The 15,683-nt window shown below is 45.1% G+C and overlaps 1 protein-coding gene across 2 annotated transcripts in view; it reads left to right on the forward strand.

The window, feature by feature from the left end:
* LOC137537583 (pancreatic secretory granule membrane major glycoprotein GP2-like) overlaps nt 1–15,683 on the forward strand; it is a 43,217-nt gene that overhangs the window by 9,953 nt on the left and 17,581 nt on the right. For both annotated transcript variants that reach the window (XM_068259456.1, XM_068259457.1), the window contains exons 2-5: nt 2,611–2,695; nt 10,848–11,009; nt 11,785–11,981; nt 12,586–12,749. In XM_068259456.1, the coding sequence (XP_068115557.1) occupies nt 2,611–2,695; nt 10,848–11,009; nt 11,785–11,981; nt 12,586–12,749 (608 nt within the window). The remainder of the gene's footprint in view (nt 1–2,610; nt 2,696–10,847; nt 11,010–11,784; nt 11,982–12,585; nt 12,750–15,683) is intronic.

A 15,683-nucleotide genomic window follows, 5' to 3' on the forward strand; every position in this document is an offset into this window, starting at 1 on the left:
TTAAAATTTACAATTTTTTTTTTTCTCTCCCTAAATTGCCTCTTGCGGTAGAAGTGTGATAATTACCTCAAAAGGTATCTCCCAGTTGAGATTCTCAATTTAATCGGTGTGCAGCTAGTAGGGATGATCACAGATGCAAATTCTTCTGAGTTGATGCAAATGTATACATATTATGCAAATATATGCAGCTTGGAAAAATGAACCAATCAATTTAAACCTAGGTTTACATTGATTGGTCCATTTTGAAGCTGCATATACTTGCAAATTTCTGAAATTATGCAAATTTTTATGCATCTCATTGATCATCCCTAGCAGCTAGTTGGTGGTAATTAAGGATTTTTTAATTTAATCACTTACAAATGGCAGGTGGTTATCACTTCTCTGCGTTTGGCCTTCAGGATGGAGCCTTTTGAGCTTTGTTCGAGTTTGGCAATTTTACACAGAAGGCAGAGAAGATCTAACCTCAAGGCGCACTTTCAGACCTCGTACAGTCTTTTAGATTATTTTATAGATGCCGAGGAGGAAATTCCTCTCTGCTCTGAAAGATAAGCAACAGAATAATAACCTTTAAAGAAAAACATTTATTTGTTACAAATCCTGCAATAAATCTCGTGTACTTCCTGCTTTCATGGAAGCAGACATAGGGTTAACATCCTGCTTACAAATTAGCTGCTCTGCTGAGGCAGCCAGCTGGCACAGCTGAAAGCTCAAATTATACTGGTGATTAGTCACAGATGAGGGGGAATTGGACAGGCTAAACTCTCTAAATACATGGTGAGGTCTCACTTTAAATGTGACCGGCTTTCCTGGGCCGTCTCTGTGTAATGGGTGGCAAGCATATGGGCTGCCCTACAGTGCTCAAAAAAGCTTTATTTCCACAATTGCCAACCAATTACCGCAAAGTTGCCGAACACTTAACACATTTACCGCAACATACTCATAAAAGTTTTATCACTGGAGGTAATTTTGCAACCAAAAGTTACCACACATGGTGTGAATAGGGCCCTATGCAACAAAACCAGTGTCTTTAAAAACGCACACATACAAAAACGCATGTTTTATATGCGTCTTTTTTTTTTTTTTTTTTTTTTTTTTTTTTTTTTTTTTTGTTGCTTATAGACTTCCATTAGCGGCAAAACCGTGTTTTCTGCAACGCTTGCGTTTCTGCCAAGTGTGCCCCCAGCCAAAATGACCTGTCCTGTGTGCTGGGCTCTGCTCATTTTGGCCATTCAAACCACTTAATCTGTAGCTAAATCCGTGAGAAATATCTTGAGCAAGTTCAATTCCCTCCCCGTATAATTATTTTTTTTTTTGCCCAAAAGTTGTTGTTTGTTCGAGCTGGAAAAAATATTTGATTAAAAGTAAATCCTAATGCTGGGATCACACGATTGGATCTATTCACAATCATTTTCCGCATACAGAAACGCACTTGTGATTCCCAACTGAAATGAGACAGTCACAAAATTTTACTTTTTTCCCGCATGCAAGAAAAGTGCGGTGAAAGTTCGCAAATACTGAGGAAAATGTAAATTCCTGCAAAAAACAAATCAAAATTCACAAAGAAAAAGGGGTGCATTTTCTGACTTGCTACCAATTTTATATTGCCTACAAGTACTTGTTCTATTTTGCTTCCCATTGACTTAACTGGAGCCTTGAGCGCTTTTTGCTGGACTTTAATTTTTTGTTTTGACAAAAAAAATTTTTATGCCACTTTTTTCCTGCATGTTTATTCCCTGATTTTGCATATTTCCCTACTCCTTTTTTTTTATGCATTGGGGGGGAAGGAGAAGCCTGTCACCAGAGGGTGTTAAGGTGGCCACACACCATACAATTTTTATAATCTGTTCAATTTAAGAATTGCAATAGTTTTCTGACTAACATTTCAAAAATGACCAATGTACAGTACCACACACGTTCAATTTTTCCCCAATTAATAAAAATGATTGGAAACTGACAACATTTCTAGGGTGTGTATAGTAATCGACAATCTAAAACACCATACAATCTCTAGAAGGATTGAAGAAAAATATCTGGCATTCCCGATCGATAAAAATCGTAGAAAACTGGGAATACAATCTGATTTTTCAGTCAAATGAACTTTTTTTTTTTTTCAGAAGATCGAATTGCCGTAAAATCTGATCATTTTATTGTATCGTGTAGCCACCTTAAGCCTACAGTCCTCAAGTGGTTAAAGGGACTATTAAGTCTAAAATAAAAATGGCTTGTACCCTGTTCTCCTAAAGTTAAGACTTCACCTGTGTTTTGCCTAACTTGCCCTCAGAGACCCTGTATGATCTCGCTCCTGTCAGCTGACTGCTACGGCAGATAAGCCCATTTGAAAGCACAGGATGTGAACAAGATGTTTGCTTCCTTGAAAGCAGGACATAAACTGTGTGCAGATTTTTTTTTTTATTTGTAGCACATCTTTTAGAGCAGAGAGGAAGTTCTGAGTTCAGGTCCGCTTTAAAAAAAAAAACGCACGTGAATTGATAACTTTTTTTTTTAGATATATGCCATGTTTATTTTAGACTTTGGTCTCTTTAAATCTCACCAATCTGCAGTGTTTTGTTTTTCCTGTTTCATCTGTTTTGTGATTTCTTTCTCCTGCAGATGTTGGACTTCTTCGGGGCGTGCGTTGTGCTGTTTGGAGCCGCACTGGTGACTCGGGCGACACCAGACATCATTTTTGAGGAAGGTAAAATATGGATTTTTTTTGTAGTCCTTATTTCCATGTTTAAAAACTGAATGAGGCCCCTTTTCCACGAGCATCTGAACGCGGTGAATTCGCTGCCTGTCAGCTGCTCCCATTCACCGGACAGGTGCTTGTGTGCACTCAGGACGGGTGGTGGACAGACAGAAGGTTTTTAGCCAACGGATAACTGAGTGTTACCAAACTCTGCCATTCGGCTGTATGTAACTGCAGCTGACTGGTGCTTCTGGCCCCGAGGCGGAACTTCCCAACAAACGAGCCGTTCAGCCGCCCATGAACATGAGGCTTGCGGTCTCTCTTCCAGTAGAAAACAGTAGGGTATTGTACAGTGTCAGCCATCAGTAAAAGCAATAAGTTTTAAACCAGGATGATACCATTTATTGGCTAACTAAAAATGAATAAAAATAAGCAAGCTTTCAGCCTTGCAGCCTTCGTCGGGCTTATATCCTGTTAGTTAACTAGCAGGATAACAGGATATAAGCCCGACGAAGGCTGCAAGGCCGAAAGCTTGCTTATTCTTAATCCATTTGCATTCCGTCGTTTTCACTTGAGAAATGTTCACCTCCCATTCATTAGCCTATAACTTTATCACTACTTATCACAATGAACTGATCTATCTTTTTTCTGCCACCAATTAGGCTTTCTTTGGGGGGTAGATTTTGCTAAGAGCCACTTTACTGTAAATGCATTTTAACAGGAAGAATAAGAAAAAACGGAGATTATTTCTCAGTTTTCAGCCATTATAGTTTTAAAATACATGCCTCCATAATTAAAACTCACGTATTGTATTTTCCCATATGTCCTGATTACACCGTTAAAATTATGTCCCTATCACAATGTATGGCGACAATATTTTATTTGGAAATAAAGGTGCATTTTTTCCGTTTTGCATCTATCACGATTTACAAGTTTAAAATAAAAAAATATAGGAATATTTCATCTTTACATTGATATTTAAAAAGTTTAGACCCTTAGGTAAATATTTACCTTTTTCTCTCATCATACTCCAGGACAGCTCACCTGAGATTACCATTGAGTCCCTCCCCTATGGAAACAAATGCAAATTAAATCAATTAACCAATCAGCCCCTGGCCGCACCCTATATAGCCAGTCCCTTCCTTCCCCTCAGTTCTTCATTGTTTCCACTCACCCATGGACTAGTGCAGAGTTTTTATTATTTTATGCACCGTAGGGGAGCGTGTTATAGCACCTATGGTAGAGAGAGGTTTTTTTTCCCCATGAGAGAGCAGTCTATGCTTGTGTTGGCAGGGCGGATGGAGGTGTTGGCAAGGCCGGGGGGCTGGAAACACTACTTGTCGGCGAGGAACGCTCTGGAGGAGAGCCGGGAGCGCCCTTTCTCATGGCCGCCGTTTATGAATAGTTGCAGCGTCTTCCTGGAGGCAGGAGGTCACGTGGACGCGTTCCGGAATCCGGAAGGAGCGGAAGTAGTAGCGCGGAAGCTCCGCCCACCGCAGTGCGAGTGGTGATTCAGCCGGAAGGGGTTCTTTGACCTCGGGAGGCGGGGCTGAGAGCGGAGATCAGCTTTTAAGCTGCGTGGGCCACGTGAACGCGGGCACGCTGTCAGTGCGGACATGGAACAAGCGGAGGCCACCGCAGACAGCAGGGTACCAGCTGCGGATGAGACAGCTCAGCAGACTCAGGTACTAGGCAGTTCTGATCCCTACACAGGTTAATGTTTGGCAGGGTGGAACTGACAGGCATTGTTTGTGTCTTGTTTTGCAGGAGGTTAGGAAGCATGCAAAGTCAGCCCAAAAGACAAACAAGTGCTCTAAATGTGGGGATGTTTTACCACCTACTTGTTCTAGGTCCTCATGTGACAAGTGTAGGCATAAGGGGGATGCTAGCACAGATACTAATACGGTGATGATAGACTTAATGAAGTCAATGAAGAGAGAATTGACAACCACATTTGCGGCCTTCAGAGCTGCTTTCCCCACGCAGCCACAGTCCCAGCCTCAGGCGACGGTACAGCCCCAGGCCCCCCCCCCCCCCCCGCCCCGGGCGATACCGGCCGGAGAGCAACCGCTGGAACACGGTCCGCAGCGGCCATCACAGGGGTTGCCTGCGATTTTGGGGCTAGTTGAGCCTGACTCTCCCAATGAATCTTGCGAGGAGGGTTCATGGGAATCATTGGAGGAGGGGGAGGCTGGAGATTCAGAGGGCCAGACAGCTTCCGCATCTATAGCGGCCAGGTATCTATTTAGTGTGGAGGATACAGCAGAGCTTTTAAAGGCTGTATACGAGTCCGAGAATATCCAGGACTCTACTCCAGCCACATCGGTTCAGGATGATATTTACAGGGGACTGGAGGAAACCGGTACTAGAACGTTCCCGGTGCACAAATCTATTAATAACGTGATATCGGCTCAGTGGAAACAGCCGGAAAAGAGATTATTCATACCAAAGTCATTTAAGAGACGTTTTCCCTTTAAGCAGGAGGATCAGGATGTATGGGGAAAGTGCCCTAAATTAGATGCGCCATTAGCCCAGTACTCTAAGGCAGCAGACTTGTCCTTTGAGGACGCGGGCAGCTTAAAGGATCCAATGGATCGTAAGGCAGAGATTCTTCTGAAAAGAGCATGGCAGGCAGCGTCCTTTGGGTTTAAGCCCGCCATTGCAGCCATCTGCCTAACGCGGAATTTGGAGAAGTGGATAAGGGGGTTAAAGGCACACTTAGTGGCAGGTACCCCACATGAAAAAATCTTGGAATCCCTACCAGTCATGTCCAAGACAGTGGCCTTTTTGGCTGACGGGGCCACTGAATCTTTAAGGTCCACAGCCAAGACAACTGCTCTCATAAACTCCGCTAGGCGCGCAGTGTGGCTAAACACGTGGGGGGGGATGTATCCTCCAAACATCGGTTATGCGCTATGGAGTTTGGGGGGCAGCTGTTGTTTGGCAAGGACTTAAATGACATACTTGAGAGGTCCTCAGACAAGGCCAAAAAGTTCCCGGACAAAAGGAAGAGGGGAACAAATAGGTCCTTTCAGGGGAGACGATATGTTCCCAGACGAGAAGGAGGCAGACAGAGCTCACAGCATCCACAGCAGCAGAGAACTAGGAGATGGACTTATAATGCAGGAAGGGGAAGGTCTACCTTTCTGTTCAATAAGCCACAGCCAGTCTCTGCAAAGCCTGACAAATGACAGAGACTTACAGGTGGGGGGAAGGCTTCTTTATTTTTTTCAAGCCTGGCAGAAGATAACGGAACGGTTTTATTTTGGAGTTAATACGGAATGGTTACAAAATAGAATTCCGAGCCCAGCCCCCCAGGAATTTTGTAATCACAGGAACTCCCAGGGACCCGGAAAGGGCGGAAGCAATTCAGTCCTCTGTGATAAAGTTGTTACAACAGAGGGTAATTCAGAGGGTTCCGGTCCAGGAATATTGCAGGGGGTTTTATTCACGAGTGTTTGTAATTCAAAAGCCATCGGGGAGGTACAGAATGATCCTCAACTTGAAACCCCTGAACCCTTACATTCTGGAGAAAAAATTTCGGATGGAGAGCGTCGCATCGATCCGCAATTTGATTTGGCCAGAGGCGTTCATGGCCACCTTGGATTTGGAGGACGCTTACCTCCACATCCCTATCCATCCGCATTTTCAGAAGTTCCTGAGATTTGCGGTAGTTATGGGGGACGCGGTATGCCATTACCAATATCGCGCCCTGCCATTCGGAATATCCTCCGCTCCGAGGATATTCACGAAGGTAGTAGCAGAGGCCGTCGCGCATCTACATCTCCAGAATGTAAGGGTTCTGCCATATCTGGACGACTTTTTAGTTTTGGCAAATACCGAACAGGTCTTAAAAGAAAATTTACAGCTCTGCATCCAAACCCTGGAGACTCTAGGATGGATAGTGAGCAAAGAAAAATCGTGCTTACAACCCACTCAAACAGCTCTATTTTTGGGGTTAATATGGGACTCGAGTCAGGAAAGGATTTTGCTACCAGCGTCAAAGGTAGACAGGTTGATGTCGATGGTGAGGGACTACGAATTAGCCCCGACAGTTTCAGTTCGACAGACGATGACCCTGTTAGGACAGATGACGGCAGTAATCCCGGCAGTAGAATGGGCGCAAGCTCATATGCGGGAATTACAGACATGGCTACTACAGACGTGGGACAGACAGAAGTCCTCCTTGGACAATCACTTGCCCCCTCCCCCACAGCCAGTATTACAGTCACTCCACTGGTGGTTGGACGCAGACAGGTTAGCCAGGGGGCGGCCCTGGATGCAGAAGGATCCGGTAAAAGTTTATACGGATGCCAGTGCCTGGGGTTGGGGAGCCCACTGTCAGGGGCATCAAGTGCAGGGGCAGTGGTCTCCACAGCTCAGTCGGAAGTCATCAAACTTCAGAGAGCTGATGGCTGTCAAATTGGCACTACTGTCGTTTCAACCTCAGTTACACAACAGAGAAGTAACGTTGTTTTCAGACAATATGGTCACAGTGTCCTATATCAAAAAGCAGGGGGGAACCAGGGTCCAGAGTCTCAGAGTTAACCATGGAGATCTTAGTCTGGGCAGAGGAACAGGTGACGTCACTGACGGCAACCCACATACAGGGGACCCGGAACCGTTGGGCAGATGCGCTCAGCAGATCAGCCCTCACAGAGGCAGAGTGGCAGCTGAACCAGGACGTTTTCAATCAGATAGTGGCTCAGTGGGGCAGGCCAATATTGGATCTGTTTGCCACTCCGCAGAACGCGAAGGCAGCAGATTTCTGTTCCCTGCATCCTTCCTCTTCAACAGACCGGTTGGACGCACTAACAGTAGAATGGCCCACAGGCCTACTGTACGCTTTTCCCCCATTCAACCTGATCCCAAGAGCCCTCAACAAGTTGAGACACTCACATTCAGAAGTGATATTTATAGCACCCTGGTGGCCGAGAAGGGCCTGGTTCCCGTTTCTACAGACCCTAAAGATAAGGGGCCCTTGGCACCTAGGGGCCAGGCCAGACTTATTGATACAGAACGGCCAGCTACATCCAGATCCGGGGTTTCTCCAGCTCACAGCCTGGATCCTGAAAGGCAGACGTTGAGTGGGTTAGGATTTTCACAGAGGGTTATTAACACGCTGTTAAAATGTAGAAAAGAAAACACACGAAAGATTTATTCCAAGGTATGGAGGGTTTTTTGTTCTTGGAGGGAGAAGAATAGTGTCAGGTCAAATGACACAAGATTTATTTTAGAATTTTTACAGGATGGAGTGGACATGGGGTTGGCAGTCAGCACCCTCAGGGTCCAGGTGTCAGCATTATCAGTTTTTTTTGGACAGGCAGTTGTCAACTGAGTTACATATAAAGAATTTTCTAAAGGCAGTGGCCAGATCACAACCTATACCAGTAAAGGTGGTACCTCCCTGGAGCCTATCACTGGTTCTTGATTTTCTGATGTCAGAATTTTTTCAACCAGCAGATACAATCCCTATTAAGCTACTGACATTAAAGGTAGCCTTCTTAGTCGCCATTACGACAGCAAGGAGGGTGGGAGACATACAGTCCTTGTCAATAAAGGATCCTTATATGATAATCCACCCAGACAGAATAGTCTTCCGGCCAGATCCAACATACCTACCAAAGGTGGTCACAGGATTCCATAGAACGCAGGAAATTATTTTACCATCCTTTTCCACAGATCCTAAAAATGATAAGGAAAGGAGGTTGGCAAGTCTGGATGTAAGAAAGGCGATTATTACCTATTTACAGAGGACACGGCAGTGGAGAAGGTCCAGCCATCTGTTTGTTTTATTTTCAGGCAGCCGTAAGGGGTTACAGGCTTCAAAAAGTTCCATAGCCAGATGGATCAGGGAGGTTATAGGATTAGCTTATAAGGAGTCAGGTGGTGAAACACCCACAAACATAAGAGCACATTCTACGAGGTCCTTGGCAGCCTCCTGGGCGGAGAGATCAGGAGCAACATTAGACCAGATATGCAAAGCAGCTACATGGTCAGGACATTCGACATTTGTGAAGCACTATCGGGTGGAGTTACTATCCAGCCAGGATCAGACGTTTGGACGCAAGGTGCTTCAGGCAGTCATCCCACCCTAAGGTAAAGAGTTCTCGCTGGTCTCAGGTGAGCTGTCCTGGAGTATGATGAGAGAAAGGCCGTCCTACTTACCGGTAGTAGTGTTTCGGCGAATACTCCAGGACAGCTGCCTTAGTACCCAGCCCTAATTTTGCGGATATCAGAAAGATAATTAAATGACAGAATGGGGTGAGCTAGATACTCTTCTATTGAACTGAGGAGGGGAAGGAAGGGACTGGCTATATAGGGTGCGGCCAGGGGCTGATTGGTTAATTGATTTAATTTGCATTTGTTTCCATAGGGGAGGGACTCAATGGTAATCTCAGGTGAGCTGTCCTGGAGTATTCGCCGAAACACTACTACCGGTAAGTAGGACGGCCTTTTTTTTTATTGTAATGTTGTTTGTTTGTTTTTATAGTAAACGTTTTATTTGGGTAGTTTTAGGAGGGTGGGAGGTAAACAATAGGTTTATAATGTAAATGTGTTAATTTTCATTTTTTTTTACTTTTAGTTGTAGTATTACTTTTTGGCCACAAGATGGCGGCCATGAGTTTGTTTACATGACGTCACCCTAAGCGTAACACACGCTTAGAGCGACGCATGGGGGAGGGAACAAGCCAGAAAAGGCGCAGCTTCCGAGAGAAGCTGTCGCTTTTTCAGCGGGGGAGAGGAATCAGTGATCGGGCACCATAGCCCGATTCACTAATTGCCTGGCTAACGGGCCGCGGGAGCATGCAGTAGCGCGCATGGTTCCTGGACGTGGTTTCTACGTCCAGGAACCAAAATAGGTTAATCATTTTTAGTTAGCCAATAAATGGTATCATCCTGTTTTTAAAACCTCTTGCCAGTAGAAAACGCAATCTCGTTTCTTCCTAATTTCCTCTGCTCTGAGCTGCTCAGTATAGGAGCTCAATCGCACCCAAAATGCAGCAGGACGATGGTTGGTGGGGGGGTATAAATCTGGCCCTGGGGGCATTATTAAATGTAAAGGTGCCCATACACTGACACCTTCCTTGGCAGATTCGATCACTGTAATTGACTCTGCCCAAGATTATTATTTATTATTATTTATTGTATTTATAAAGCGCCAACATATTACACAGCGCTGGACAATAAATATATACAATGATACAAGGATGACATACATAGGGTTATACACATAGAACAAAGTTCTATGTGTATAACATACAAATTGTACAAAATACATGATCATGCAATATGGGCTGGTTAGGTAGGCCCAGTAATACAAGTACAGGCTGTCATAGGACAGGAGCACATGATCCTGTAGATTACACTAGGGAGTGGAGGACGCTGCCAGAGGCTTACAATCTAAAGGGAGGGGTGGAAACACTGGGGGGGATTACTTTGATTTCTAATAGAAATTGACATTACAGATCGCACAAGACTGCTTTTTGAGTGATACGTGATGCGTTGATTCCGCCCCCTGCTAATGCTGCAGTCTCCAGTGCCCTATGAAGGGCCATGATGTCTGACGGCCTCAGCGTGGGTTGTTTTAAGGTTACCACTAACGGTCCAATTTCTAGCAAAATATTTTGAGCGATCAGAAATTCTGACCGGATTGGTTGTAAATCTGTAAATAGATTACAAACTATTATAAAAATTGTCCGCTTTTGTTTTTTTCAAACCAAAAGATTGGTTCGTTGATAGTGCAGTGAACGATTTTTATTATTTTTTTTTGGTCCAATCAGAATGTCTGATCGCTCGAATGATTTTTCGCTAGAAATTGGACAGTTAGTGGCCACCCCATTGAGATGGTGTCAGTAATGTAGTTTACCGTTATGTGCAAAAATGCTTTTATCCCAATTTTTTTTTTTTGTCTGGTGCAACTGACTTCTAGATGCTACGTGTAGCATTCAAGATAGGTACCATTCATGTAAACATTGTGGTAGATCCTTTTTTTTAAAAAAAACGTAATTTGAATGGAATTGCGGTAAATCCCTTTTTACTACGCTTTCATCGGCAAGCAAAAATGTCGCATTCACTGCCTGTGTACCAGCTGCTGACACTGGGTAGCTTTATCTGCAATCATTTTATAGGAAGGTGTTTTTTGTTTTCCTCCAACCAGGAATCCCTGAATCCAGAGGGTATTACCAGGGCCAGAATGGTCTCCAGACCACACCGAGCCCAGCCTGCACCTCCAAGTGCCAGAACGGAGGGATGTGTACCCAGGTGAAGGGCCAGTACCAGTGTCTGTGTAAACCAGGATTTATGGGACAGCAGTGCCAAGGTATGGATGTGGTTGCACCTGAGCTGATCACCTGATTGGCATGCTTATTGTGGGTCAGTGGCAAAAAGTACACCTGAGAGGGATCTGGTCACTGCCATATTAGCTTCTTTTTTAACAATACCAGTTGCCTGGCAGCCCTGCTGATCTCTTTGGCTGCAGTATTGGCTGAATCACACATCTGAAACATGCATGCAGCTAATCGTCACACTTCAGTCAGAGCACCTGTATGGCTGAGGCTACCTTGAGGTGTACAGCTGAGCAGTGGATGTAGATGGACTTCTATTCAGATGTGATGCTGATTGTATGCAACTTGAAATTGGGCCAATCAAAATCCTCAGCAAGTGCATTCTATTGGCCCATTTCCAAGCTGCATAAAATCTGCATGGAAGCTGGAATTGGCATCTTGTAAAGTCTCCCTTAACGTATCCCTCCTCAGTCTTATTCTTGTATCCTGTTGCCATGTGACCGGTCTCTTCCTCTTCCCTGCGGCCTTGTCCTCCCTGTGGCCTTGTCTCTTTCCCCTGCATCCTGTGGCCTTGTCTCTTTCCCCTGCATCCTGCGGCCTTGTGACCGGTGTTTTCCTCTCCTCCCTGCATCCTGCTGCCTTGTGACCGGTCTCTTCCTCTTCCCTGCATCCTGCGGCCTTGTGCATCCTGTGGCCTTGTCTCTTTCCCCTGCATCCTGTGGCCTTGTCTCTTTCCCCTGCATCCTGTGGCCTTGTCTCTTTCCCCTGCATCCTGTGGCCTTTATACCGGTCTCTTCCTCTTCCCCACAGACATGCAGCTGGAGCTGATGTGTGACCGCTCTGGGATGAGGCTCCAGGTCCTCTCTAGTATCCTCATGGAGCTGAATGTAAACTCCTCCACCCTTCGCACCCTCAGCCAGAAGTGTGGGGTCCAGCGGTCTCCGGACGGGCAGGTCTCCATCACGCTGACTCCCCAGAATCACACACTGTGTGGCACAATAGTTAAGGTAAGAGGATGGATTATTGTGGTGGGGGGCAATATTCCCCATATTCCTTACTTCAGGTGTCTTTTTAAAGTGGACCTGAAGTCTTGCAGAGGACAGAAGGTAAACATAGAGAAATGCACCCTGTATATATTTAGAGAGTTTAGCCTGTCTACTTCCCCCTCATCTGTGACTAATCACAAGTTGTAATTTGATTCCTCAGCTGTCAGCTGACTGCCATGACAGAGGCGTTAACTGTCTGCTTCCATGAAAGTAGGAAGTGGACACACTGCAGATTTACTACAGGACTTGTATCACTTGTCACAAAGGGTTTTCTTTAAGGTTATGCTGTGGTGATCTTTTAGAACAGAGGATGTTCTGAGCTCAGGTCCACGTTAAGGGAAAAGTTTGTTTTCTATTAAATTTCTGGTTGAAAGATTTCCGGTTGATAACATAACTATTTTGTCCGTAACTCAAATCCATGTAAGAGGCCAAAACCAGCACAAATTCTGACCTGTTCTTCTAATGGCTCAACTTTTCCTTTTCAGGTTCCCTGTGACACGTTTGATCCTTTGGTTCTGCAGCTGTTGTCTCCCGGTGTAATGTAACCTGTCTGTTTCTTCATCAGGTGAATGGCACACACCTCATCTATTCCAATGAGCTGTCCACCCACCACCCATCCGAGAAGCCAGAGTTCATCTCCCGCTCCGTAGACCTTCGTATCGCCTTCTCCTGCTTCTATCGCTATGATCGGGTGGTGTCCCTGCTGTACCCGCTGCTCACCAGCGCCTCGTACGTATCTCTAGCTGCCTGGAACTCACAACTGCCAGCTGTCCTTCATAGCACGCTGGTTATTAAACTGTTAAAAGGGAACCTTAACTGAGAGGCATATGGAGGTTTCCTGTTAAAGGATACCCAAAGTGACATGAGAGAGACTGGTATGCACAGTGATAACAGAGGAAATGTGTGCATCAACGAAGTTTAACCCTAGCAAGTCTGGCTTTGCAAATTTGGCCTAATTGGCTATTCACAAGACATGGCTCTTGCAAATATGCATTTGCTTTCGCATGCCAAACTATGCTGGGTTAAAAACCAATACCGCAAAGCGGTCGCCCTGCAGGAATTAGTTCATGCTACATTAGTACTATCCAGGAGCGCCACGGGGAGGCTTCCCAATGCCCCATACAACCGGGGTGCCGCGGGGCCCCAAGCGCTCACTGCCTGGAAACCACAGCGGCACCCCGGGGGGGTTGGTGGGTGGGAGGCTGGGTGGAGCAGGCGACTGCAGCATAGGTCACCCCGAGCTTTAGAGCTCAGGGCTTGCTCTCATGCAACACTCCAAAGGGGAGGACAGGCGCAAACAGCCTGCTCCAGGGCTCTCCCCTCCTAGAACAAGCCACCCACCTCCAAAGGATAGAAATGCAATACTGATTACAACAAAGAGAAAATGTGTGCATCAACCAAGTTTAACCCAAACAAATCTGGTTTTGCAAATTTGGCCTAATTGGATAGTGCTAATGTAGCATGAACTAATCCCCACAGGGCAACTGCTTTGCGGTATTGGTTTTGGACCCTGCATAGTTTGGCATGTGAAAGCAGATGCATATTTGCATGAGCAATGCCTCATCATAAGCCAATTAGGCCAAATTTGCAAAGCCATATTTATTAGGGTTAAACTTGGTTGATGTGCTCAATTCCTTTGTTGAAATCCACATGTGTATGTACAGTGCCTAGCACACTAATAACTAGGCTGTGTTTCCTTTTTTTTTTTCTTTTTTTTTCCTTTCTCTGCCTGAAAGAGTTAAAGATCAGGTATGTAAGTGGCTGACTCAGTCCTGACTCAGACAGGAAGTGACTACAGTGTGACCCTCACTGATAAGAAATTCCAACTATAAAACACTTTTTCAGTGAGGGTCACACTGTAGTCACTTCCTGTCTGAGTCAGGACTGAGTTAGCCACTTACATACCTGATATTTAACTTTCAGGCAGAGAAGGAAAAAACACAGCGTAGTTTGTGCTAGGCACTGTACATACACGTCTATCTTATGTCACTTCGGTTATCCCTTTATTTTTATTTTTTTATTTATATAGCGCCAACATATTCCGCAGCACTTTACAAAGCACAATAAGACAAGGGGAACATAGATATACTAACAAATTGTAAAGCAGAGTTCCAAGCAGCACAAATATTGTGACCAAAACAGTAACAGTTGCCTGGCAGTCCTGCTGCTCTCTGGCTGCAGTAGTGTCTGAATCACACACCTGAAACAAGCATGCAGCTAATCCAGTCTGACTTCAGTCAGAGCACCTGATCTGCAATGCTTGTTCAGGGGCTGCGGCTGAGAGTATTAGAGACACAGGATCAGCAGGAGAGTCAGGCAACTGGTATTTTAAAAAGAAAAATCCATATCCTTCTCAGCTTAGGTTCCCTTTAAGGTGGCCACACACCATACAATTAAAATCACATTTTCACCAATTTAATAAAGTGCAAAGTGAGATGTTAAAAATTTGAAGCTAAAGAAATGACTGGACAGCGCGTAATGTTTGGTCCGCTGTAATGCTAGGTACACACAATAGTCGATCTGACAATAAATCTGTAAATTTATTTCCAACAGGTCTGATCTGATTTCCAATCGATTTTTTTTCCATAGGAGTGAACAGAATCGATTGAAAATCGATCTGACAGGAAATTTGTCAGAAAAATTGTATGGTGTACCTGGCATAAGCCTGCAGTTTGACAGCTTTGCTTTTGGCAGACTTGATGAAAAATGGACAAGACACAAACAGCTGTTATATCCCACAATGCAATTAGGTTCAGACAGGAAATGGTCATAGCCATGATGTCATACTGTGGGAGGGGTTCACCTCATTTATTAGCCTAAGGGCCTATTCATACTAGGGAGCTTTCCGTGTGATTTCCAGTGCTTTGAAACGCTCACTTTAAAAATAGTGTAATGTTTAGTACATGATGGTGATTTCACTACAACGATTGCCAGCGATTCATGTGAATTGGAAACGCTGAGCATGCAGCACTTTTTTCCCTGGTTTTGGAGTGATTGTGGTTCAAATGTTAAACAATCTCTCAATCATGTTGAGTGTAAAAAAAATAACTGACAAAATGCTAGCATTTTTGTGATTGCCAGTGTGAATGAACCCTTGCAAATGTCCCTATTCTATTTGCGAAAATGCAGATATTTCTCATGGGAAAGGGGGTGTTTGCTACTATTTGGGTGAAGATCAATTCTAGGTTAACGTTCCTCTTCAAAGTGTACCTGAGATAAGTTTGATTCCATACTTGCCTGGTGCTTCCTTAAGTCCGCTCGTCCCTCACCGTCTCTCCAGGTGGCACCTGTCAATTGCAAATAGCACGAAAGCCTGGCCGAGTCGCAATTCGTTTCACATGCCTGGCCAGGTGCGCTCCTGCGGCTGGGAGCATTCTGCGCTTGTGCAGAACGCTCCCAGGGATGGGAGTGTGCCGGTCTTGTGCGATGAAGCGCCACTCGGCCAGCTTTTTGGGATGATTTGCAAGTGACAGGAACCACCCAGGGAGGTGGCGAGGGACCAGCGGCTTTTAAAGGGAAGGTCCAAGGTGAATAAAAATCAAAATCTACTGTTTCCAGCCCCTGGCAGCTGTCCTATTCCCTCGCTGCAGCTCAGCTCCCCGCCAGTGGTCCAGGGTCCCCTCCGGTACAAAATGCCTCCTGCGCTCCAATGTACAGCTCACG

Source organism: Hyperolius riggenbachi, chromosome 11 (assembly GCF_040937935.1).
Source record: "Hyperolius riggenbachi isolate aHypRig1 chromosome 11, aHypRig1.pri, whole genome shotgun sequence".
NCBI classification, from domain to species: domain Eukaryota; kingdom Metazoa; phylum Chordata; class Amphibia; order Anura; family Hyperoliidae; genus Hyperolius; species Hyperolius riggenbachi.